This window comes from Onychostruthus taczanowskii, unplaced genomic scaffold (genome assembly GCF_017590055.1).
Source record: "Onychostruthus taczanowskii isolate IOZ18803 unplaced genomic scaffold, ASM1759005v1 scaffold1, whole genome shotgun sequence".
NCBI lineage: Eukaryota > Metazoa > Chordata > Aves > Passeriformes > Passeridae > Onychostruthus > Onychostruthus taczanowskii.
Window position 1 is genome coordinate 14,185,582 of NW_024496525.1, and position 26,505 is coordinate 14,212,086.

A 26,505-nucleotide genomic window follows, 5' to 3' on the forward strand; every position below is an offset into this window, starting at 1 on the left:
GACACTATCTAGTCCATGCTTTCTAAGTTTGTAAGTGAGAGAGAAAGCGTTGAAAGCCTTCCTAAAGTTGAGGAAAAGAACATCTGCTGCATTCTTCTCCTCCACTGAGTATAAGGCTGATTAAGCATGATTTTCTCTTCATAAATCCATGCCACCTATTTCCAATCACCTTCATATCCTTCATCATTTGAAAATGGTTTCCAGGACTATCTCCATCCCCTTCCCAAGTATGAAAGAGTGACCAATTTGTAATTCCCTAGATCTTTCCTGCCTTTGTGGGAGGTAGGAATGACACTTCTTTTTCTCAGAAGTATCTCCCAACACTCATGACCTTCCAAAGATAACAGAGAATGGCCAGCTCCCATGGGTCCAATGGATTTGTATGTAAGTGTTCACTAACCTTTTGCCCTATCACCAGATTCAACTCCAGATGTGTTCTGGCTTTCCTAATGCTCTGCCTTCAAGTTGGGACAACTAGGATTCCTCCTAGATCACCTGACCCTTCTTCCACTCCTTGCATTCTTCCCTTTCATGCTTTTTTGTTAATCCATGCAAGTCTCCTACTGACTCTGCTTGACTTCCTACATATTGAGATGGACTGTTCTTAAGTATGGAGAAAGTGATCCTTGAAAAAAAAATCAACCAACTCTCCTGACTTCTCTTTTTGCTAGGACTATAACCCCATGGGATTTTTCCAAGCAGATCCCTAAAGGTCATGATTTTTTTCCCTGGTTTTCCAAGCTCAGCAGTAGTTTTAAAACCAGGAATAACATCCTGACATAAACACCAAAATAATCTAATTGTAGCATTGCTTATTACAGAGGAGGAGTTAAAAAAATTAATATCCATTTCCTAATCAGTCACAGTGTTCTCTGCACAGAATAATGAACTGGTGAGCTTACGTGTATGTTGGCTCCCAAATACGTCTAAGTTTGTCTGATTTCACACTGCCATTACAGGAAAGCTGTAACAATTTCTGTACATAGTAAAAGATGGTGGATCGGAAGTTTGTTAGGGGCAGTTCTACTTCTCGAGTTGTTCCAAGACCCGAAACTTTCAAGGTAAGTGCTAAACGTGGCGAAGGCATGCACTCAACCTCTTCCAAGAGTTCTGAGTGAGGTGTACCTGTAAAAATCATTTGAGAACCCTTAACACAAACTACATAATGCATGACAAGGTGGCTTAAACATCAACAACGTGGTTCAATAAGGAAGTGTAATGACCTACTGCATACATGTCAAAGAGATGAGACTGAGTTCTAACTATGAATTAAATTATGACTGAACCATTTCTTTATGGGAATAAAATCAACTGGAATTTCTGAATCCCTATTGATCCCTATATCTTATATATTACCACAGCACATGCATTCTTTTCCTACACAGTACCTTCCTTTCAGTTCTTCAAAATTAGCACATGTGGAAATTGGTTTATTTCCACATGTGCTAAAACCTACTTATTCCTCTCTGTAATGAACACTGAGTACATCCACCATGCTGAACAAGAATGAAGTAAGGAGCCAAGGAGCAAGATCAGGTGCTGTGCTGCTGACCATACACACTACTCCATCATTGCATTACCTTGCCCCTGCCTCAGCTTTGCACTGTTTCAGCACACCCTCTCCAATCAAATCTATTCCGGGTAGCTTTAACACAGGTAAGTCCCTGCAGGTCGAACCAGGCATCTTTAGCACATCTTTAACATATCAAGAGATTTTATTGTTTATCATGATGATCCTAGTTAAATTCCTGCATTTGCTTATTTTACACAGCACTTCATTTACTTTTCCCTCAATAATAATTTACTTTCAGCACTTAATTTACTTTCCTCAATTGCTTAGATCTGCAGAGGCAGACGAAACTCTCATTCAAACACAGAAAAGCCATGCAGCCACAAGAGCATGTTATACTGATTAAGAGTGATAGCATCCCCAGATCCAGTAGGCACTTCACAGTGAATCTCCATCCTAAAGCCAGATTAAGCATCACATACTTGGTCAGCATACCTGGTGGAGGGATTTCTAGGTCAGTTGTCTGTTGCACATTAGTACGACCAGGTCTTGGGTCAAAAGCAGGAACCAGTGCAGAAAACTGTCGTTTCAATACATAATCATCATCCCATGTTCTTCGACGGCCTCCTTTGGTTTCATACTCCTCTTCTTCCTAATTAAAAAAAAAAAAAAAAAAGCAAACAACAACAACCCCAAAAAAGCTAGCTGTTTTTTTGATTCTGCTAAAGAGAATAATGTGATAAAAAAATTAAGAGTTCATGAATACTGCAGTCAGACACTAAACTGCAACTCTACTCAGCTCTGGTAAGGCAGCATCTGGAGTGCTGTGTTTAGTTCTGGGCTCCTCAGTCAGGAGAGACATGAAGCTCCTGCAGAAGCCTTGTGGAGCTATTTCTGCTACTTCCCATGAACAACAATAGTAACTCCATTTAATAATTTTTTAAACTGATCAACATTCTACAAACTAAAAAGTTACTGTCTGCATTGTAGATCCACTTAAGTTGTACTAGCTTGGTTTTTTTCCTAACTTTGTGCAGAAGGTGAAACAACAAGATTTTTAGTCATGTACCTGAGTTTTTATTAAAACCATAAACACAGGAAGTTAAAATGCTACATATTTTGGTTCAAATGAAATAAATATTTTCATACTAATTACAAGATGAATTTGCTATAATTCCATAAAGCAATATTTCTATTTATTCAGTAAAACATTAAATTAGCATTAGTGAAGCCTTGTATTTTTCCTCTCAGATTTTGCAATATTCATTCTGATCACTTCAGTGATAGTAGAAGACAAAGCAGTAGCATACCATTAAAGAACAACCAAATGAAAAGCCAGAACTCCTGACAGTCTAGGCAAGAACCATGTGAACTGCCATGCTGGGCTTTGTCTAGCCTCCACCCCACTGGTTTTTTTTGTTGGGGTTTTGGGGGTATTCTTTAGAAGAGAGAGATTTCCTCTGGCAAACTTTTACTTCAAACAGGCCTACACTTAAACACACCCCAAAACTGAATCACTACATTATATATGTGCATTGTATATCCACAGTTATACCATTTCATCAACCTGTGAACTAGTGATCCATCATTTCTACTGTCTGTCAACTTCTTCCCAGTCTGGTTTAAGACATTAACTCTCACCTGTAAGGTCTTGGGTATGATGGTGTTTAAAAACACTTTTCTTGTGGTTTTGACCATATGCAAGAAATGAAATGAATCTAAATAAATTTCTTTTAACTAATGGAGATATTGTAGCTAGGACTTCCTGTTGCCAAAAAAAAAAAAATCTGTGGATTTTTAAAGCACCTGTTAGTCAATTAAGATATCATCAGTGCTAACTATACCATACCATAACTTCTTCATATTCTTGATCTTCTTGGTTATCATCTTCATTTTCATCATCTTCTTCATCTGGCTCAGGTAGGTCCTCATCATCATCTAACTCTGCCAACAGAGTACTAGCTCGGCAGCTATCAAGGAAATCTATAACACACATATATAGATTTACATACAGAACAAAAGACAAGAATAACTTTTAAAGCAGAATTTTTAAAATAAACAACAGAAGCATTGGGAAGAGTGAAAAAACAAATCTCACTTAAATCAGAAAAAGAAAACTTTGCTTATTGCAGAACAGGAATAAAAGATGTGATAAAAGCATATACCTGTTAAAAAGTTCATGGACCTAGTCAATAGCATAACTACAGAAACACTATTGGTACAATTAATAGTGATCAGCAAGAGTGATCTGTTCCTCATTTGATTATAACATTTTATAATTACACTTATAGGAGATTACAAAAGATCACCAGAAAATGGTGCACAAATGCATATTGTCTGTTTCTACGTCTCAATATTAAAAACAGGTGAGTGATGTAATTCCCACTAAAAACATGTGGTTTAGACCTTAACTTGCAATGTGAAAGACATATAAGATAAACATTTAAGAGTAATATCTTAAAGATGTAATTGCTAATTAATTACTGTAATAAGAAGTTGAAGGAAAAGTTCCATTTTACTCACTTAGTTACTAAGATTTAAAAAACAATCTCCCAAAACCAGAAAAGTTCACAGCAACCCAAGTGGACTGGGATGAAGCTTTGAACTTTTACATTTTTCTATGCACATAGAAACCATCTATACCATCCAAACACCTTTCCTATTGTTGCTGTCACCCCTACTGATACATGAATGCACTCTACTTGCTCAGTTGTTGGTGATATACCTTAAGACGTGTCACCCAATCAAAGAATCAAATTAGACTTAATTAAAAGAGTAAAGAGAAACGGTATACGAAGATATATTAATCAACTGCCTCCAAGCAGTTCACTTCCAATACCCGTTGAAATTACCAGAAATTTTTCAAGCAATTTCAATAGGCAATAAAATAGAACACAATGTTAATCCAACAATATTTTAAATAAATCAAGGATCTTTCTTTCAAGAATATCTCACAAATTAATAAACTTTACATTAGGAAGTATTTTCTGATATCCAACCCAGGTTCTTCTTGACTTCATTTTATCAGCTTGATTCCTATGTATTACTGGCCGAATGACCTAAATTTTCTTTCACTGTATTCATATGCCTCAAAACAACTTCTGTCCTAAAGTCTGTTTCTAGATTTTGTGTGCATACAAATCTGGATCTGTTTGTCAAATCATATAATTTCATTCCTCCTGTCAATTTTTGTGTTTTTTCCAATTTTTTGAAATTATTATTATGGTATTGAGATACCTGGAAGCTATTTAATGTGCCTAATGGTGGATACTTTTCAACCAGAGTAATACAAGGTAATCAGACTTTGCATGTAGTAAGCTTATACAACACAACAAAAAATAACATTTTGATTGTAATTAGAAGTACATATGTAAACTACATTACGAACTAAACTTGATGAGGAGAAATATTCAAGTGTTTAGATAAACTATACCATAAATAATAGCAATATGGGATAGAAACTGCTGAAAATAAAGATTTGAAAACATAAGGAAATACTACTACATTAACAATATTTTACTTACTGCCTTACAGAACAAGTAACATACAAAGAGCTCAACTTTGAAATACTTTTCAGTAAATAAACTACTATATAAGAAAATCATAACAATGGGATAAAAAGGAAAAGTCATTAATGGGAAGTCTAATGCTTATGTTCATTTAAAAATGAAACTTACCATATAAAGAATATTCTGCCTCCTGCCCTGTATCGCTCTCACTAGATGTTGATGTTAGGCTAGTAGTTAGAGTATTACTAAGCGACTGACCAACAGATAAAACTGTAGTTGCTGTAGCTACATTGCTGCTGCTAGTAACACTGGATGTAGACATGGTCACTGTTGATGTGGTACCAGTTGTAGTCAGATTAGGAAAACTTTGGGCACCCATAAGAGGAGAAGCTATAGATAAAGATACGGTAAGATAAAATAAATGATTTGATGACTTGAAGAGTACAACTTACATGCATGACTCCTGTGTTGAAAAATATATTTTGGGTTGAAAAATTATAAGTGTGTTATTTTATAATAAAGAACAACAGACTATAAAGCGGAAGGGTTCCCCAATGCAAAAGTGCACCTTACAACATGTATGCCCACTTCTGAGCTTATTCCCTTGCAAACATTTGAAATAAATAATTTTATCAAATAAATCCCCAAAATCCCACTATAAACCTGAAATTACTTAATTTCATTTTCAATATATGTAAAGAATTTCTGAAATCTGTTACTCCAACATTGTGATCTGTCTTTAAGCCTAAAATGAAATTTAACATCTAAATTACAATACTACATAGTGCAAACGAGTTAATTATGTATAAGAGAATTGGGAACAGAACATATTAAAACAAATGTGAAACTTGTAATTGTTGTGCATTTTTCTAAGGTTCTTAAATTATCTCTACTTATTTTTCAAACAACTACTAAAATATATGTTCATCACAGTCAACACACCTGAACTGACACTACTGTGAAACATATGACTTATGTTAGACGATTTATAATTTTCAGAATAAGCAAGCAACAACTAAAAAGTTACCTTACTGTACATACAAATAAAAGAGTAAATTCATTTTAGTGAACAACTGGGAAAAAAAATTAATTCACTGTAGACTCACTAAATTCACTAAAAAACCTAAACTCACTAAAAAACCTAAATTCACTGCTTGGAGAAAAAAGTGTAGGGGTCATCTGTACTAAGAATTTAAGTCTAGGTTTTTCAATCTACTTTTTCTGAACTTTATCAAATCCAAGTTTTTCAGTTTTAAAAGAAGTTTCATTATTGCCAATTATGTAAACTGAGAAATTGCTTTCTTAAAGAAAAAAACCAAACCACAAACACCTCTGCATTTCATATTATTATTACCAAAGTTTGCAAACATTACTAGCCTGGAAGAAAAATATAACAAAGTTTCTTCCCCTAAGTGAATTTGGTAGCTTTTTTTGGGGGGGGGTGAAAAAAAAAAGTTACTATCTCTGCTTTCCTCCTCTGTTGCATACAGTTATTACATACATCCCTGCCCCATAAGAATACAGCTAACAGTTTACAAATAAAAATATAACAATGCAGGGGGGTGTGAAATAATAGTATAATGATGAGGAAAAGTGCAAATTTTAAATTTAGGGTGGTTAATAAGCTTATATTCTTTCTATGAAAGCATGGAAATGAAAAACCAAAGTCTTCTTCTTTTGTGGTTCAAGAGCTTGAAAATAAGTTGTTCAGTATTCACATCTTTCACCCTCTGCTAATTAATAACAGCAAACTCTTTGCTGTTACAGTAAACACAAAAAGGCATTAAGCATCAGCATTTTGTTTGCTCTGAATTCAAGAGCAAATAGAAGTTGGCTACTCTAGATACCACTTAGCTTCTGGCAAATACTGATGTTTTTAATGCAACCAGTACAGAAAGTCCAGAGAGCCTTATCTCACTAATGATGATTTTAGTCTTGACTTTTGGGGTGTTGGGTTGCTGTGGGTGGTTTGTTTGATGGTGGGGGTTTTTTTTAACCTGAACAAGCTAAAAAAAAACAAATAATACTTTTTTTTTATCAAGTTTTTTGCATTGCTCTAATTGAACTCTGGTGAGATTGCGCAAATTTAGTCTCTGATCTCTTTTAGGAACATGAGTTACCATTTACAGTTTCTAATAATATAAAAAGCATAAACCAAAATATTTCCTACATGACAGATAATATGACTATTTTTATCACAGAATTAATTTTTTAAGCTGCCCCATTCTTATTTCTAACTTTTGTAGTGTACAGTATCAAACATTCATGAAATTTTAAATATGCTGTTGAAGTATTTTACCGTGTTTTTTAAAGGTGGTCTCTTTTCTCTCCCCTCAATACAAAACTACTTCAGAACCAGAGCCACTATCTGTCTACATGAGGATCAATTCCTGGAAAGCTTTCTTTGAGTATCTTACTTACATTTCTATTGCAGGTTGCAAAAGACTTCACCCCCATCCCCAGTATCACAACATGAATGTAAGGATACATAAAAAAAAAATCTCCCCATCCAAAAAAGAAAACATTCAGCATTTAAAAATATTTTAAAATGCTAAAAGCAAACCCTACATTTCTAAATAAGGAAGCAAAGAGTCACAGAATTGTTAAGGTTGGAAGAGACCTTAAAGATTAAGTCCAGATGTTAGCCCAGCACTGCCATGTTCATTGCTAAACTATGTTCCCAGGTCCCACTTCTACACAATTTCCAAACACTTTCAGGGATGGTGAATCCACTTCCCTGAGCCACCCCTTCCAGTGCCTGACCACCCTTTCAATGAAAAAAATTTTCCTATTATCTCATCTAAACCTCCCCTGTAACTTCCTACCTGTGAAAAGAGGCTACCCCCACTTCACTACACCTCCTTTCAGGTAGATGCAGAGAGCAACAGTATCTCTCCTGAGGTTCCTTTTCTCCAGGCTAAACACCCTATAGCTGCTCCAGACCCTTCACCAGCTTCACTGACAATCATGACAAGCATGAAAGCTTAACAAGAAATGTATGCTTTTTTCTAGCTTGGGTAATTTCACTTTTTCTAACTTGCCTAGCCCATGAAATGCAGTTCTCTGTTTAAAGTACTATCACCATCAGAGAAAACAAAACACCAAACAAGTAACAACTTCGATGGGAGCATGCTCAAAAAAAGAGTGAACTCACAACAAGCAGGTTTACAACTTATCTTGCTCCTACATATAATCTAAGAACATGCAAATGTTAAAGCATGTACATAATGTCATTTAAAACATTGTTAACTACAAACTTCCTTCCATTTAATATTCCTGAACAGTTCACCAAATCTAAGCCTTAATGACCCTTTCTAGAAAACACACTCAGAGTACATTATGTTAAGCAGCTTGACAAAATCAGGAATCTGCTAAGATTTCATTATTTCATTCATTTCCTTCATTTCCTTTGTTCTTAGCTCCTATGCTCAGACACGTCACAATATGCACAAACTGCCTTTCCTGAGGAAAATGGAAATATAGCCGAAATATGCATCTATACAGGTCAGAAAGCCTAAGTACCTGGCATTAGCTACTGTTGCTAGACTTCCATCCTCTTGGTCTATTCCATACTCTCTCCTTAAACATATAATCATCGCCAATTTGAAATATCTTTCTGTTTGATGGGTTCCTGTGATCTGACGTTACAAGGCAATGTAACATTTTTCAGCTGACAGGAACTCTGTGAGTCCTTCATGAGTTCTACAGGCCTACACAAGGTCAAGGCTGTTGTAAGTACATTTCTCTATTAAGCCAACACAATCCGAACTCAAGCGTAACAAAAGCTAAAGAGACAATAAAATCCTGAAATGAAAATTAAAATAGCTTACTTACTTGCAGTACTCACAACATTTCTTCCCAAAGTATTAGTATTGTTATCACTGCTGCTCCGGCTTAAATTCATGTTGTTTGTGGCATTGGTACGTGCTATGTTTGCCACTCTCCGTACAAAGGACTCCAGGCTGGAAGTTTCTCGAGATGATAAGTTCGGAACACTTGCACTGGAGCTCATGGGTGCCCCAGCAGCCAACAAAGAACTGACTGAGAGTCTGTTACTTGCTGAAGAGCTTAGGGGTCGTTGGGAAGCTGCTTCTTTATTCGTCAGTTCAGAGACTGAACTCACATCAGGAGAGCTTACACTAACAATTCCCATGGATATAGCACTGGACTCCCCAGGAGTACGTATTGAGTTATCAGGACCTAACTTCCTCTCTGCATTTTCGTTTCCCATGTCCGCTGTTAAGGTGCTGGTGCTCGCGCTGGAAGATGACCCTATGTCAGCCTGAGGCACACTATCGGCAGAGGACAGAACAACAATTGGTTCATGGACGTCAGTGCCTGAAACTATATTTTGTTCCAATACACTTTCTGATCTCCGCTCCATTTTGGTCGAACCCAAGCTGATGTCGCTGCTACTTGCCACGCTACACACAGAACTGCTGCTTCCTTTTCTACTTGAGGAGCCTGCAGCAGCAGTCGTCTTGTCTGGACAGTTGTTTTTCACCAAGCTGCTCCATGACTGCGTTGTGCCTGAAACAGTGGATGAAACAGGTTTGGGTGATGCCGCTGAATCAGGGTCGTACCCTGGTGCAAGCTTGAGGTCAAACTTTCCTTCTGCGCCCATACGGTAAGAGTTAGAGCCACCAGCATCCCAGGTGACATCAATCCAGCCTGGAAAGGGACAGGAGTTTGTGAGATCCAGCAGAAAGCAGACAGGAGGCGTGTCAGACAGCAGTTCCACAATGTGGGATCAGCTTCTCGCAAGGGCTGTATGTCTGAATCAATGAAATCACTAAGTAACCCTTAATGCCAATTAAAAAGGAAGTGCTTAAATCTATCCAATTTAGTATTTCGTAATGTTGTCAATTTAGAGGCTGCTCGTTCTTGCCACCTTAATCTTCAGGGCCACAGAATCCAGCCAAAAATAAAGCTTCCCTCAGGAAGGGACCTGACATGCTAGAATCTCTCAAAATTTTATTAGCATCTATCAAAACTGGATTCTCCAATAACAAAAATGTATATTAAAACATATAATAACTTTACATCTGTCAAGAAGCTGGAATTATTACATGGACATTCAATAATATTTTTCTTTGTTGGATGCTTGTGGATAAGCATATTTACCCAACAGACGACATGTCATGAAACTGCTTAGTTTGAGATTTCATATTCTTAAATTGGAAGAACTAATTTGTAGATACACAGCTTTTCAGTCCAGTAAGTTCCACATACCCGAATATTCCTTGCTCAGTAAAAAAATCTTATGGCAATCAGGTAAGGGCTATATCAAGTAAAATTTCAGGACTGCAAAGAGAATATGTTTCATAGGAAAAAACTATCCTGGGACGAGAACAAAACTCCAAAGAGATGCTACTCCTAAGTTCCTTTATTAAATTATTATTTTGAGTAGCAAAATTTTTTAACAGCAAATATAATACAGCTGCAATAATGAGGGTAACATACAAAATTTAGCTAACTAGGATAGAAATGGGGGCAAAATTATTTATTTTTACTTGTCTAAATATGTACCACAATCTACGAGTCACCTAAAAAATTCCTTCTAATATTTCTCACTGTATCTTAACTACAACAAATACTGGAGTAACTACTTCAATTGAAACACTACGCCATCTAAAAATAAAATTTCTAAAGCTTAGTTATCTTCTCCAATCTCAAACCAAGTCAAAACAAATATCAGGAGCAGATAAACACAAATTTTTCTTTATTAAAACAGGAAAGAGCTAATATCAATTAAAATATTCTTTTTATTACTGTCACGTACAACTTCAGCTTTTAACTATTTTAACTATTTTAATATATTTTAACTATTCAAAAATCACCACTCCTAGATTGAAACAGATGATCACAGGCAATTTGCTATCTACAAACATCACTGGAGGAAAAGTAGCTAAAAAAGGATAAAGTTTTCAGACATGATAAGTAGACATCTCATCCCCAAATGAGCAGGTTTAGATCATGTTACTCTCATATGAGAATTTCATTTTTATTTTTATGAGTATTTCATTCCTTCTTCACAAGCTATAGTTGAGTAGCTTCATGTCATTAAACCTTTGACGGGTGAAGTTGTGAAGCTAATCTGAATTTTTTGCCTTTTTTATCAAACACAAAAAAGCTCCATACTGGAGCTCAACTCCAAGTATAATTTTTCCCCTTTATGAGTATCTGAACCAGGTATTTTTTTCAAAGCATAACTAAACTGGTTCTGTTTTGTATAGTTTCTTTCCCTAAATTATTAACTGCAAGCAGTTTTAAATCTAAACAAGTTTTAAGTACGTATTATGTACTCAAAGTCATATTGCTCCATCATTACAGGCATAAAATGTTTGTCTACAATTGTGAACAACATCCAAAAAAGTAAATTAGATCCTATTGTCAAAATTCTATGTGAAAAAAAAAAAAGCTGTGACAGGAATGAGATGAGTTGGCATCACTATTTGATAAATGAACCTCAATTATACCTATGGCTAAATGGGGAAGTTTTACTGGAACACAGGAACAACATCACTGCTTTGGTAGAATACTCCTCACCAATAATTCCTACAGTCTTCAAAGTTATCATGTAGCTATGGATACTGTTACATCTGATAAGAAAAATATATGGATGATGGAAGACTTCCCCACAAGCTGTACTGAACAGGTTAAATAAAGTTCAGTTTCAAATCATTTTAAGGAATTGTACTTTGGAGATTTCTCCATGTTTGGGAGCAGACAACTCAATTAACTACAAGAAACTCTCAAGTCTAGCTAAAAATGAACCTAAAAGTAGCTGAAGGTGCTTCAGAAACAAGGCAATCCTTATATACCTCAAAATAGGGGGAAGTGAAGGGAAACGGTGGAAAGCATGTTCAGCTGACAAGATCACCACCTCTCCTGGAGCCTCTTCAATAACTTCACTTTCTGAGTACTGACTTCCCTGCCTATTGCAGGTTTTTATTTTACACCCTAAGTTAATAAATTTTCATGCTTTAACTCAAAAACAAAAACTTGATCCCAAAGAAGCTTGCAAGGTAGGAAAGGTACAGGATATAACAAAAGTCAAGGAAAATATGGCAAATGCTCAGCTAGAAGAAATGAGGAAGGTAATTATAGATTTTGCAGGCCCAAAGCTTAACTTATCACTTTGCATCACTTACCTTCATATAGTTTGTAACAGATGTCTAAATAACAGTTTCATATTTTAATAACAGTTTAATATTTTAATTAACCAAAACTGTATAAAAGTTTCATATACAACAAGAATTTTTTTCATGCACTCAAATGGAATTTCACAAATGGACCCCAACAGCTGTAGTATTTTAAGCTTCTTCCCTCCAAAGTATGTGAACTTTTATCAACTTAATCAAGGCCTTGCAAAGGAAGTACTTTAACGCTACCCATTCTGCATGATGTAATCATGCAACAGACATGATTCAACAACATGAATTTGTGCTCACCATTATGCAGTTCTCCTGTAACAGTGCCTTCACCCTGCGGGCTTCCATCCTGATCTCTCCATTTCCAATCAATTCCTCTGATTACACGAGCTCCTGGAACCATGTATTTTAACACCTGAGAACGGACCAGACGTCGCTGCCTTCTCAGATTTGCTTCAGCTTCTTTAGCAGCTTTTCCTACAAGAAATGTAAATTGAAAATACTTGAAAGTATTGAATGGGGAATAATTCTGGGCTTATTTCTAAGCAAGGTCAATTGCAAAAGGTAACCTCCTTTTTCACACTGGTTTTTATATGGCATGCTCATTAGCATTTTAAAAGAGCAAGTAGGATATACATGTTCTCTTTCTTACCCAGCTGATCTTCACATACTCCATTCACAGTGCCATAAAGTTCAAATCCAGACAGGGAGAGGTAGTGTGTTTGCCCACTGGCATTCTTTCCCATCTGTTTTATTCTAACATGTCTCCAACCTTGTTTCTCATCTTTTGGAGGGTCTAAAGGCCATGTTGCTGTAGACCTTTAAGTTTATTAGAAAGGGGTGTTGGTAGGTAACAAGAACAAAGCAAAACCAAAAAGCCTTAATATCAAAGCAAACAAAAACCTAACACTGATCATGTATGCATACTACAAGATATATAAACCTATTAACACCAGAGCAAATTTCGGATGAGTGTTGGTGTTATGATTTTGATAAAAAACAAAATTCAAAATTCACAGTGATGGAAAATCACAAATACCATTATGCAAACCACACAGAACACCTGTGAATCACTTACTCTCCAGCCCATCCTTGATAATTTGTATCACTTAACACTTCTTTAGATAGATACATTATTACAAACACAGTACACACTAAATTAGTCTACAGTCAAGTACGTTTTTAACTGCACTCAGTTTTATGAAAAGTGATAAAATACACTGACATACCCTGGTTCATTGAGACTACAGTCATCAACATGAGTATACAAAGTAGTCCAGTTCTGTCCATCCTTAGATACCTGGAAAACCCAATTTCTGAGAGCAGATCGTCCATAACCTCGAGCGTGGCGCAATGTGTAGGCTGATGGTATTACCCAAAGGCCAAGGTCTATGGCAAACCAAGCATTCTTATCATCATTTGTGTGACAATTGAGAGCTGAACTGTCACGGCTCAGGATGTCTTCTAAACGACCATAAGGCAGATTTCTTCCTTCTGAGGATGTAACCACAACCAATCCATAGGCTGCTGGATTTACCCACTCATATGCAGTTCTGCATTTAAAAAGAGAAATATACTGTTCAATTATTATGTAAATTAAAAAAACCCAAAAAAGTAGTTTGAGCAATATTTGACATTTACTGTAAATTGCATGTAACAGCTCAGTTTATTACACCAAAATTATCAATATAATTTTAGATAATTAGATCACTTTAGATATGTTCCAAACATCACTTTGTTTGTGTTTTTTAAAACACTGTAGCAAAGAAAAAAAAACAAACCCAAACCAACAAAATCAATCAGAACCATGGCAAGCAAAAACAAAGACCCATACTTCCCCACCCCATCTTTTTAGGGAAGCATACAAACAAATTCTGAACACAAGTGATTCATATTTTTCTATTATTTAAGCAGATCAAGAGAAATGTAATTCTATTGATTCAAAGATATCTCCCACTTCTAAGAAAATAACAGATGTCATTTCATTATGAATTCTCTGTCCCCATCCTGCCTCATAGACTATAGTTTATTATGCCTGACTTTAAAATATCTAGCTTTGAAAAACTCACTTTGCATTTGTTCCAATCCAGTAAATAATTCCATTTTCATCAAAATCATGTTGATGCCTGAACACAAATGTCTGACCTTCTCGTAGTTTTCGTACAAAAACAAATGAAGCCCTATCAAAGTCGTACCACTGCTTTGCTACCTACACATGAAAGAAAAAGAAATCAAATATTAAAGAAGCAGAAGGTAAGTATTCCCTGTGAACTCTGTGTGTGGTATGCAGCTCACCATTTTCAGGAGATACTGTTCTAGAGATTCAACAGTTGCCAATGGCTCCATCTTGAGCATTCTACCAGTTCGATCTATTAAAGATGTCTCCCCAGAGGCACGTTCCAAACGAAACCTCAAGCGTCTTGTCAGTATCTGAAAGAACAGCTAAACATTAATATAGGCTTTCCTCTTTAGGTTCTGGGATTTTAATAAAAACAGTGTATTTCAATACAACCATTTTAGTGGCCTATCAAGTATCTTTGTTGCTCTAATATTCCAATGAAATGCTTTGAAAAGTAATATCCTAGTACTACCTTTTTTCAGTTAACCAAACAATTCTTTACTATGACAATGTGCAAGTCAATTTCACACTCAGCTAACATTTTCTCACTTTTCCTATGTCATCACAGCTTTTATTTGTTGACTAGAAACTGCAAACTATTTTCAAAATATTGAACAGCAACAGTGGTTTTGCAACTTTTTGCAACTATTTCCTGGACATTTAACATGAAAACAAAAATATTTATACTTCCCTACCCATGTTGCAAAACCCTGAACTGTGCTTTCAAATAGAAAAAATTAAGACTCCACACAAACTGGGAAACTGGGAAAAAACAAGTAATATTTTTAGTCAAACTGCCAAGTTTCCTGTATAACAAGCTGCTGAGCCTGGAGGCATCTTGCATTACCAATAGAACACAGAGCTGTAGACAGGACCCTTTAAAGCCTATCCCCTATTCTTACTAATAATTGTCTCGTAATCACAGTACCATGCCCTTTAACTAGAGGGCATGTTCCTATATAAAGACAATACCTGAAGACAAAATAAAGAACACATTATCTCTTCAATCAAAATTTACTTTTACCTCATAGTGTTTAAGTGACAGCAGAGGAACAGCCATGCCTTTCAGCATTAGAGGAAACAGATGCCAAAATTTGTTTGTTCTTTACCTAATTCTACCCACATCTACAAGAATGTGACTCTTGGAGACAAGATGTGCAACATAAAACCTTCAGTTGAGCATCTCTCAGTGTGACATGCTGTTATCACTGTGCATTTACCTGAAGATTATACGTAGATCCTGGTGTATCATACAAGTGGAGAGGCAGACGTTCAATAGATTCTAACACTGCTATCAATTTCCGAATTAATGCAACTGCCGGACGACTGTGGGAGAGAACAGGTATTATGTTACCATAAAACAAAACAAAGAAAAAAATTCTACAGTATCTCAGAAAACAGGATCCAGCTGAGGAAACTATCTCAGCATGCTATTTCTGCTGATGGTATCTGTTCTAGTCACATGGTTACAGCACAGTAAGAAAGATATTAATCTGCACAGTGATGAAAAAGACACCTTTATTTTGTCAATAGATGTTCTATAGGTTGACTCTTAGAGACAAAAACTTTCAACTGCTACCTCAACAGTAGATGCTGTCTTTTCAGATCAACTTTCTAGTCCATTGAAATGTAAAGAACAGGTACTTTTTCTTTAAATGATTTTAAACATTACTGCTTCAAAATTTCAAAGAGGATTTTTCTGGTTTGGAATTATTTTTACCTTTCATCATCCTCATTTTCACTGAATGCTGTTTTGAAAACGTTTATCCTCTCTACCAGTTGACTACAGTCTTGTTTCACATCCAAATCAACATTCTAGGAGGAAAAAAAACCAAGTTACAGACAGGCAAAGACATGTATGTAGTGTCACTGAAATCCCAATTTAATGTCTGTATGTGAAAAGCTAATCATCAGCCATTCAACCTGAACAAAGTTGATTTATTTTCATTCAAACTAGTCATCTATTGTGATAGCTTATTTCAATAAGCAGACCAGTAATTGGAGCAAGTCGGCCAAATTTTCAGGAAGACAGGAAAAAGATTTATAACAGATCTTCTACATTATGTCACATGTCTCAACTTCATTTTGTTAGAAAGTTTTTCTTTAAACACTTATGTCTATAAACTCACATTGTTTAAAACTGTCAGCAGCGACTGAACTAAGCCACTACTGCACATTTCATACGGAGAAATAGTATTCTCATCCTTCAACAGTACAATTAAGTTTTCCAAAGCAGTCTTCATTAAATCTCTCCATGTATTTTCTCCTTCAATGCACTGAAAGACAAAAAGATCATTATCATGAAACAAAGTAATCTGTCCACTTGCTTCAGTTGAAAAATCATGTCCTAGGAAAGTACCTAACTAGGTAATAAATGCATTAAAACTCCCCACATCACAGACGAGCTATCTCTGCTTCATGACTCTGCTTCACACCATGACAGACTAGTCTGAACATTATCTGATTTGCACTGATGTCACCCATAAAAAATAAAGGAGATACACTTACCTGCCTGTTTGCATGAAGTTCCCATGCAGACTCTAATTGTGTTGCTATGTTCCTCAGTGTTACAACTACTCCTCGAGGCATACTTTCAACAGCTTTAAAATGATCATCATACAAATCTCTTGCCATAGTGCGTACCTACAAATGGATTTTGATAATCACAAGTCAGACCTTACTGTAATGAGACTGTTACTATACTCCCAAATACTTTAAAAAGATGTCCAAGGTTGCACTAAGTCCACAACAGGCAGACAAATAGGGAAGAATAAAAACACATGTGCATCATGAAATGGCAAAGGTTGTGAAAGGAAAAAGGTACAGGAGAAATAAATGGAAATACACAACATCTTACTGACAGAAATGAAATTTACCATCATGTATTAGGTTACAGCATAAAGGGTAGTAGGAAAAGGTATGATTCTCAATCTGCCAATCTCTTTTAGAACTGTATTATGGATCAGGTAACATTTTTAAATGTACAATTAAGCAGGTTTAATACAGTTTCTGAATGCTCTATCAACATTCCTTAAACCAATTCACACTAAGTCCCTACACAACTTCTTTTAGTAAGAATTACTCTTTCTACAAAGTATGGTTCACACAAGATACAGATTAAGTAAATTCTGATTAAACAACAGCTTTCTTTTTTAAGGAATTTCCCCAAAAATCTTGCCTTTTCATTATCATTCTATGTGCTAAAATAATACATTACACAAGCTTCAGAACTACACAGTGCAATCTCAGGTATAAGAGAGCACTGTCTTTCTTTTATCATCCCATATATTATCATTCACACACAGTATTTCAACTTTCAATTTAGTGCCACATTTCCTAAAATATATGTCCTAAAATGCTGCAGATATAAGGTACAGAATATATTGGCTGCACTGTCAGAAACTGCAAGACAGATAAAGACTGAGGATCAGCCTGAGTCCTTGGCATAAGTGGATCACAAAATGTACTGTTATTTTGTGGTTTTTTTGTAAAGAACTTAATACTTGATTTCTTAGTTCCTCCTTTTTGCCCTTCGAGGAAAAAGAAGAATTTTAAAGAAAGCTAAAATGAGGGTATTTACTCATTTTGCTTCACTACCATAACTCTTAACAATGCAGACTGTTCACTTCCAGCACCCTGTCACAATACCTAGTCTGAAATTACTACCTAGATGAACAGAAGTATTCTATGCCTCTGACACAACTGTAGTACCGATTTTAACATCTTTTCTTTTAGCATAAAGATAAAAAAAACAAACCACAAGACCTAAAGGATTATACAAATGCAAGTCAGGATGACTGGATTTTGTTACATTTTTAAAAAACCGAAACATTTTCCTCTAAAGGAGCATAGAATTTACTAAGACTTTTGGACAAAATCACCCAAAGAAGTGCTTTGTTCTGCTTGATGTTTTCCCCTTCAAGCCTCACATAGAATTCTATCTAGTTGAAATCAGAGATTTTTATCTTCTAAGAGGAAACTACACCTCCCTAAGAATATTGTAATATTAAAAAAACTCAATTAAATTCTAAATATAAAATTTACAGATGTTCACCAACCTTTTGCTTTGTCTTCTCCAGTTTAGATTTCAGTTTTCTTCCTCTTTTACCTGTCCAGCCAGTCACAAATTCTGACCCTGAAACATATATTTTAGAAAAGTTGCATTTTCTCATAGCTATGAAAAGCAACAAATAAAACTATCTCTTACACGCTTATTCCTACCTGCACATAACACATACCTACATACTTACCCAAGGAAGTCTCAGCTGTAAACGAATGCTTTGTTCCTCTGTTGGATTCAAACACAAAGCCTGGCAGGTCTTCTTTCAGTATTGTAGCTTGCTGACCATCAGAATTGTGAATAGCAATTTCTCCTTCTTTTAAACAGGTCAGTGACCAATTTCCTACAGTAAGTTTAGTTGGCCCTGGTGTTGATAAAATTGGCTGGCTTGTGGTAGATGGTTTTACTTGGCTTCGAGCCCTCTGCAACTTCTCAAGGAACTCACTCCTACTTTCTATTTAAAAAGAAACAAATTTGTTTTTTTCCAACAACTGCTTCCATCATTATGTAGATTTTTGTTTTTCAAGAGCAAAACAACTGAGTACCTTCAATGCAAAATTAGCTTTGAAATTAAGGGTCTTAAAGTGTCCAAAATTTCAGCGTAGTCTATTTCTGCACTTCAACAGTGATTTATTTTACGATCTCATCAAAGCTGCAATGCAACAATGCAACTCTTTCTGAGAGATGCAATTTGGATTTATTAACTCATCATTACAATTATAATAGGAAGATCAAAGAAATTCAGTATAAATTTTTAGTCTTTGAAAAATGGGTCTCAGAATGGTGAGCATGAACTGTTCTCAAAAGTGAGTTTGCAGAAATAAGAAATTTTTTCAATTATTTTTAAAATCTGGTTTTATCATATTTCTGTATTTTAATCATTAAAATGCTGAGTACATAACTTTTCAGAAATTCCATTTAAAACAAAAATGGAAACACCTCATTAAAGATTATTGCTGTTTGCCTTTTGCTGCAATGACAAGCTCTAGGCTTTCTAAATATGCCCTTTCTTATAATATAAAATAATGCAAAAAATAAATATGCACTTGAGGCACAACATTCTTTACTGCTCAAATTTCATAGCATATATAGAGAAGGCTTATAAAAAAAATTGAGATTTGATATGCAAGATGAAAATTCTGTTAATTAAATGTTTTCAGATTTCCATAATTACATTTTAATAAATTTATTATATAGCACATTGCACTGAAAGTACTATATTTCTACATGTTTGGGAATAATTTCAGGTTCCCTTGGACAAAATTTTGAGACTTAAAGCTTCAGAATTACCATTAAATTTCAATTTTTGCATTGAATTTTTTTTTCTAAAAATTCAAGCAAAACAAGTATGGAGTTAATCTGGAGAGGGGTGAGTACAGACCTTCCAAAATGTTCACAGTATATATATTTGACCATCCACCCCAACTTTCATCATGCAATACACACTAACAGATTTCAATACTCAACCCTCTATATTCTTGCCAGTTGTGAAGTTACTAAAAAGTATACCACGAGATTGATCAGTAATGATTTAGGACAGCAGAACATATAGTACAGTTCAGGACTTAAAGATACCATTCTAGCCTATGCTGTACTGTAGTCATTTTAGTTAACAAATATTAATTTTTTAAGTAAAAAAAGGCTGCTGCACATGCTTAGCGCTCATGGTTAAAAGTTCAGGCAAATTACACTGCAACATCAGCAATCTTAGTAGATGTCCGAGTACATATTTCAAGAAGCCTCATTTAATCCCACATTTAGCTCCTTTTCCTCATGATATTCAGACTAGGTATCTTATTAAAAAATTTTGGATTTATGCAATCTTTTTTGAAAGACTGATTTGAAGTAACATCTTAAATGCTCAATCTGACTTCCTCTAAGCTCTCTTCACTCCAAATTCATCTGAGCTGTCACCGTTCCACTCATCTTATACAGAAATAGTCTCATGCCTTTGCCTTGACCATTTGGAAGCAAAAACCAAAAATTATGGCATCCAGGGAATGCCAAATGAGAATTTAAGAATTTTATGAGAATTTAAGAAATTATCTTCATGAATCCTCTTAAAACTGTATTGTACGATAAACAAGTATCTCAACACAGGACTTATTTACCTTTAAAGGCATTAACCTTATTAAAAAGAATGCAAAGACACAATTTCTCACCAAAAAACCCATAAATTTATAAGTGGTTTTCAGCTGCATTATGATCAGAAACATTATATAGCATTTTGTGTTCTCGCCCCAAACTTGATGCATGAAGTCATTAGCACTTCATTTCCATCCTGAATCATAATATGTTCTGTTATTTCACTCAATGGCTCATTGAAAACATCATAATATTGCAAAGCATTTTATGCCTGCAGGTTCATAAATGCATGAACTGCTGCAAAAAAAAAGGATGAGACAATAAAAGGAGGGCTGTTTCTGCATCCAGAACAAGTTGTGTATTCTGTACAGAAAATCAGAACCAGCTGAGCATTGTCAGTGCATAAGGTCTGTTCCCTTATCCTCTCTCCAACAAACAATTAAGACACTGTAATTTGTTTCCCAATCTCGATGAGAAACTTTCCATTACTTTGTCTTCAAACACATGCAAATTCATTCTGCTAGCTAGAAGCAAACAACCAATCACCATTTCAACCTGCTTTTCCTGGAATGGCCACTACAAAGTGATTTTAATGACTGGGGTGAAAAAATTAAGTATGCATGGAAAAGAATCAAAACAAAACGTTAATACGCTTTTGCTGGCAAGATGTTTACTTAACACAATTCACCAAGAAAGTCAAGTTATGGCCACATGCTATCTGATTAAATGCATCACAATTAACTGACCACCTTCCACCTGTTTACATCCTTTACTATTTAGTAAGCCAATTCCTGCAAAACAAAATAGCTCATATCAAATTATATAAACAAATGTAACCGTCTCAAAACTTAACCTGGACTTGAATTGCAAAAAGTCTACCTGAGCTGTCGGATCCTCCTTCAGGGCTCCCACTGGAATACATTGTAGCCAGCTTTCCATCCAAGATAAATCTGAACCATCCATTACTACCATTAGATAGCTCCAGGGCTGCAGCATCACTCCAGATGTACAGGCAGTCCCTTCCCCTAATGATTGACCAGTCTCTCCAGTGGTATGGTTTACCCTGCTGAAGTTCTTTAGCATCCTCCTGTGGTTCATCCTCCTGTAATAACATTGTATTAACCAATAACAAGAACCAAAAAAAATCTCCAATCCATTTAAAAAAGAGGGGAAGAAATCCCAAACAAACAAAAAACCCCACAAACAAACAAACAAACCTCAGACATTTTTAAAAGGAGGAGATTCTCTCTCTTTATGAGAGAAGAATTATTCAAACCAAAAGTGCAGGAACTATACTACTTCTGCCTGTAAAACATATCCTTAAAAGTATTCTTTAACAGAATAAGATACTTAGAAGTTTCCTTTCACATACAGCTTTATCTACTCAACAATAGCAATGGCCGACTGCCTGCAACATCCACCTCTCTTCAAAACTTGAACTGTGAGAGAAGAATCACAAAATGACTGAGGCTGGAAGAAACCTCTGGAGGCCATCTAGTCCAAACCCCTGCTCAGGCAGGGCCACGTATGACTGGTTATCTAGGACCACATGACTTTTAATATCTAACCACTAAAATACAAAACCAGCACCCCGCCAAGAAACTCCAGACAACCCAAACCCCACAGTAAAAAATTTTAACTACACAGTTCAGATTTAACTATAAATCTAATTGAATTGTTAACAGAAGAAGTCTGTTATCCATTCAGTTCATCTGAGTGGCAATAAGACTTTGAAACTGATAAATAACTTCAATATGAACTTACAGCTTTCATTAAGCAGAAAATTATTTTCTTTTTCCTATATTTAACATATTTAATAGCAACATTTGAAACATCTCCAACTATTTAATGCATGGACATCAAAAGAGATACACTTCTGACACAAATACTTTAGGAAGGACTCATTTTGTTTACCAGTCACTTTCCAAACACTAGGCAAAATCAAGCACCAAATAACTTGACCACAAGGAAGTATGAATAGGAAAACTCAGCAGATAATAATATGCTAACAGAAGATGAAGGTAGAGAAGAAAGCTATCAAAACAAGTAGTATAAAATAAGCATGAATTTAATATCCCAACTCCCTTGCCCTGGCCATCTTTGTAACAATGAACACTTTACTGGAAGCGTCAGTTTTACAGTAATGAATAAAGCAAATAAATCAATTCCATACACTTACCTTCTCAGGTTTAGACTCCTCTTCATTTTCATCATCAGATGATGGCCCTGCCAAAGTTGACACTTTACTAATCACACCAAGTCTAGCCAGTTGGTCTAGAAAAAGATCACCACCTTTATCCACTAAATCCCTTATGATTTGCAAGGCTAACAAATGGCCATCATCATCATCCTGTAATACATTGGGATAAAAAGAAAACAACAAAGGAAATCTTGTTACTTTACACACTGAATTGCACATGCGGTCACAGACAGACACTGTAAAAGTTTTAGGGTTAGTTATTAACAAATACATGGAATCAATCAGTATAACTCCCTTTTTTATACTAGTTTCATAAAGGGTAACATTTTCATTTTTCCTACCTCTTGATCAAGCACTGTAGCTGTTATCTCAACCAGTATTGTGGGCAGGTTGTGGCCAGCATCAGAGTCACAAACCTCTTTCAGCAGCGCCTCAGAACAAAAATGTATCATTTTTCTAATGAGTGCAAGACTTGCTTTCCTGTAAAAGATCGTAGGAAAAAAAGTTCTTACAGTGATAAAGCAAGCAATAATCAAAGCAACAAAAAGGTTCACGATAAGACTTGTTTTGTACTCTATTTATGCATGTTTTCAAAACACAAGAAATTTAATCTGTTTCAGTTCTTGTATTAGTTATTCTTACTAAGTTCTGGATTATCTTTAAGAATAATGCACCTCTGGTATTTTTTGATTCAACAGCACTATCAGTCTGACATACTTTTCTTCTCAACCCTTTACTAGGTAAACCTATTCTACGTCCTGTCTGTATCCACTTTTACTGCTGGAAATTCATTTCTGCGCACTTTGTCACCCTTAGAGGTATTCAGCCCTTCATTTTAGTCATATATTTCCTGTTTCAAGATCCCTTTAACTCCAAACATACTATTAGATCATGCAGTTTCCCACACTAAGTACCATAATTATTATGAAAGCAAATCACTCTTGTAGGGTTATAGATGAATTTTTCTGACCAACTTGCAAAGGTCTGATTCATTAAGATAACTTTCAAGTAGAGAGCCAACTACTTCTTTGCACAATCTGCAACAACAACTAATCATGCATAGACTGTTAACATAGTTTCTTATTTCTTTTATTTAAATGACCTAGTTTAAGCTTTCTATCGTCAGCTCATGAGGAGTCTGTCTCCACTAGAGGTCTTTTATCTTGCATTTTCACCCAAAGTACCTGTAAACACTGGGAACATAAATAAGATTGGAATAAATGTCATATTCTACTATAAAAGACTAAGAGGTTATGATCAGATGCAACTTATCACAACCATTATGCATTGCACAGTATGCCCTTTTAAGTAACAAATTAGACTACATTTCTGCAATTCAACGGAATTAGAAGCAGCATCTTCTCCAGTTAATACACTGTTCAGTAAGTCTCCTAAAACCTCCAAAAAGAGCTTTTTCTAGTCTTGCTGATTTTCTAACGAATGCATCTTGATATAATTTTATTAGTTTTCCTCTACTGAATTACAGCTTTCATTAGAGCGGCTACAAACAACTGTAACCAAACCCTGATGCACAGTGCATACAACACACTGTACGAACATAGCATTCTTTCATCATGCTGCTACAGTCAAGAGCATGCCCTGCTCTCCCATGACTAACCAGGTTTTTTCCAACACATCACTTCACCAGAAAGGAAAAAGTGCTGCTTAAAGTGCTAAGTAAAAATCACTCTTGGAACCCTTTCCAAACAATCACTTCTATTCAAATACATAATTGTCACTAGCATTACTTAAGCATTCAGATTGGCTTTTTTAAGCATGTATTAAGAAATTGTCCCTCATGATAATATTACCTTATTGAAGGCAACATAGTTTGTTGAAATGTTTGTGCAAACACAGGCAATAGTCTTTTCAAGTATATGGGTGCCATTTCTGGATCTCCTTTGGGTTCATTGCATTCTTCCTCATCCTTGTTTGCATCTTTCTTTTTCTTCTCATCCCCTTTGTTGACAGGACACATCCAATCCCCTGGAAAAATTTTTTCCCCCAACACATTCAATTGCAAAAGTCAATAAACCAAACAAAATCCCCTTCTAAACATCCAAGTTTTGTTTACTAACATCCAAGTACCTGAACATGCATTCCTAAAAATATAAAATTTACACATGTATGACTTCTTGAATAAAAGTATTTAATAGCAAGTATCACCTGTGCCACCAGCATTCTCAGAAACAGGGAAAGTGCAGTTCCCATGCACAAAGGATACCAGAGAAGCTACCAAGGCTGAAAAGTTCTGAATCCACAACAAAATCCCAGCCTAGCCTGACCCCATAGCTGAAGAGCAGAACAGCTGGCACTGTTCATGCCCGCTCAGTTATTTCTTTAGTAATTCCCCTCATTTAACAACATCTTAAAATACTAATGCTTTTATGCATACTTTATGGGTTAAGGAAGGTAGGTCACAATTTCTTTTTTTTAATAACCTTAATAGCGTAAAATTCTTATAACTGCATAACTTAACACATATCAGCATTTCTACTACAGCAAGTGTTATGGACTTAAATATTGCACTCACCTGGAGACTGAAGAATAGCTACTACTTCACTATGCCCCCTTTCCCGAGCTTTGTCCAGAGGAGTTTTCCCATCTTCATCTCTCAAATCCGGATTTGCACCATGTCGTAAGAGAGTCTAAGAATAAATATTTTTATGTATGAAAAAAAATTGCATTTCTTCTTCCAAAGTAGCAAATGTGCTTTTTGTACATCACTCCTACAGTGTTCTTATGCTTTTAAGTATTCTGTGTTTTTTATATCTGTAGAGCCAATATAAACTACTTCTATTCATTACTGCCCTACTGCCCTATAATGAAAAAATCTGTGTTTTGATAAATACCGTAAAGAACAGGAAAATATTTAAGAGTGCATGTGTCCAGCATATTGCATTGAAGATATTTTGAATAGAACAAGACGAAAAGTCAGCAGCTTTTTAAGGGTCAGTTTAAATCATACCTTTGCTACCTGAGGTCTTCCAAAACATGCTGCATAATGTAATGAGGATGACCTCTGACCTCTGTTAACATCAGCACCCCTTTCACAGAGGAATTCTACCTGTTAGGTAAGAAAAAGGAAAACAGTCTTTATCTTCCTTTACATAAATAATGCCACTTCTTAAGGGTCTATAAATCTAATTTACCATTTCCTGAGTTCCAAAAGCTGAGGCCCAGTTTAAAAGAGTTTGTCCTACATCATCCATAAAATTTACTTCAAAAGCTGAAAGATAAAATTAAATAAAATAGTTAAAGTTCCCACAACCATAAAGTAAAGTTCAAAAGTATTCTTTAAAGAAAAAGAAGGATTAAAAAATTAAGTGTCCTCATTAGTTCTGGAAAAGCATTTATGCTCTTAATTGCAATAAAAAAAAAGGCGGCATAGTTATGATTACTAACAACACCATTGAGTATTTAACAAAGTAAGCCAACTTGTATATAATGATTTTCAATTAACTACTTCAGCATTTGTTATGACAACTCAGATTATAAAAATCAAAGCTAAAGCAAGCACTTCATTTTCTTTGAGTATTTTTGCTTACCTCCTGTGTCAATTGCATCTATCAGTGCATCAGTATCCTTACTGCGGATGCAATCTATCAGTTGCCGATGAGAACGTTCCCCAGAACTATCCAGTCTTCGCAATCCTGGGATTCTGCCTGTAGATCCAGCACTAGATTTTGGCAGGGCTTTTCTGCCTTCAAACAGTAGCACCAAAAGAAGATCTACTAACCGCATGGTATCCAGCACACATCTCTCGTCACCCTGCAACGCACTTTCTATAGAATCTGGGAGTTCAGATCTTAGGAGATCCTGGAAATAATTAAAAGTCTGAACAATAAAAAATATACAGGGCTTTAGA

General features: G+C 35.5%; 1 protein-coding gene across 10 annotated transcripts in view; it reads right to left on the reverse strand.

Annotated features, from left to right (window-relative positions):
- The window catches only part of HECTD1 (HECT domain E3 ubiquitin protein ligase 1), a 60,431-nt gene that overhangs the window by 12,089 nt on the left and 21,837 nt on the right, over positions 1-26,505 (reverse strand). For 2 of the 10 annotated variants that reach the window (XM_041401376.1, XM_041401324.1), the window contains exons 6-30: positions 26,186-26,474; positions 25,790-25,866; positions 25,606-25,704; positions 25,171-25,285; positions 24,449-24,623; positions 22,979-23,117; positions 22,617-22,787; positions 21,317-21,539; positions 21,184-21,228; positions 18,531-18,806; positions 18,351-18,427; positions 16,801-16,935; positions 16,422-16,568; positions 16,013-16,107; positions 15,513-15,618; positions 14,469-14,603; positions 14,243-14,382; positions 13,403-13,726; positions 12,826-12,992; positions 12,474-12,650; positions 8,854-9,690; positions 5,188-5,409; positions 3,360-3,493; positions 2,006-2,162; positions 903-1,125 (exon numbers count right to left, since the gene is read on the reverse strand). In XM_041401376.1, the coding sequence (XP_041257310.1) occupies positions 903-1,125; positions 2,006-2,162; positions 3,360-3,493; positions 5,188-5,409; positions 8,854-9,690; positions 12,474-12,650; positions 12,826-12,992; positions 13,403-13,726; positions 14,243-14,382; positions 14,469-14,603; positions 15,513-15,618; positions 16,013-16,107; positions 16,422-16,568; positions 16,801-16,935; positions 18,351-18,427; positions 18,531-18,806; positions 21,184-21,228; positions 21,317-21,539; positions 22,617-22,787; positions 22,979-23,117; positions 24,449-24,623; positions 25,171-25,285; positions 25,606-25,704; positions 25,790-25,866; positions 26,186-26,474 (4,685 nt within the window). The remainder of the gene's footprint in view (positions 1-902; positions 1,126-2,005; positions 2,163-3,359; positions 3,494-5,187; positions 5,410-8,853; positions 9,691-12,473; positions 12,651-12,825; positions 12,993-13,402; positions 13,727-14,242; positions 14,383-14,468; positions 14,604-15,512; positions 15,619-16,012; positions 16,108-16,421; positions 16,569-16,800; positions 16,936-18,350; positions 18,428-18,530; positions 18,807-21,183; positions 21,229-21,316; positions 21,540-22,616; positions 22,788-22,978; positions 23,118-24,448; positions 24,624-25,170; positions 25,286-25,605; positions 25,705-25,789; positions 25,867-26,185; positions 26,475-26,505) is intronic. The other 8 variants (XM_041401338.1, XM_041401330.1, XM_041401366.1 and 5 more) reach the window with 8 other exon arrangements.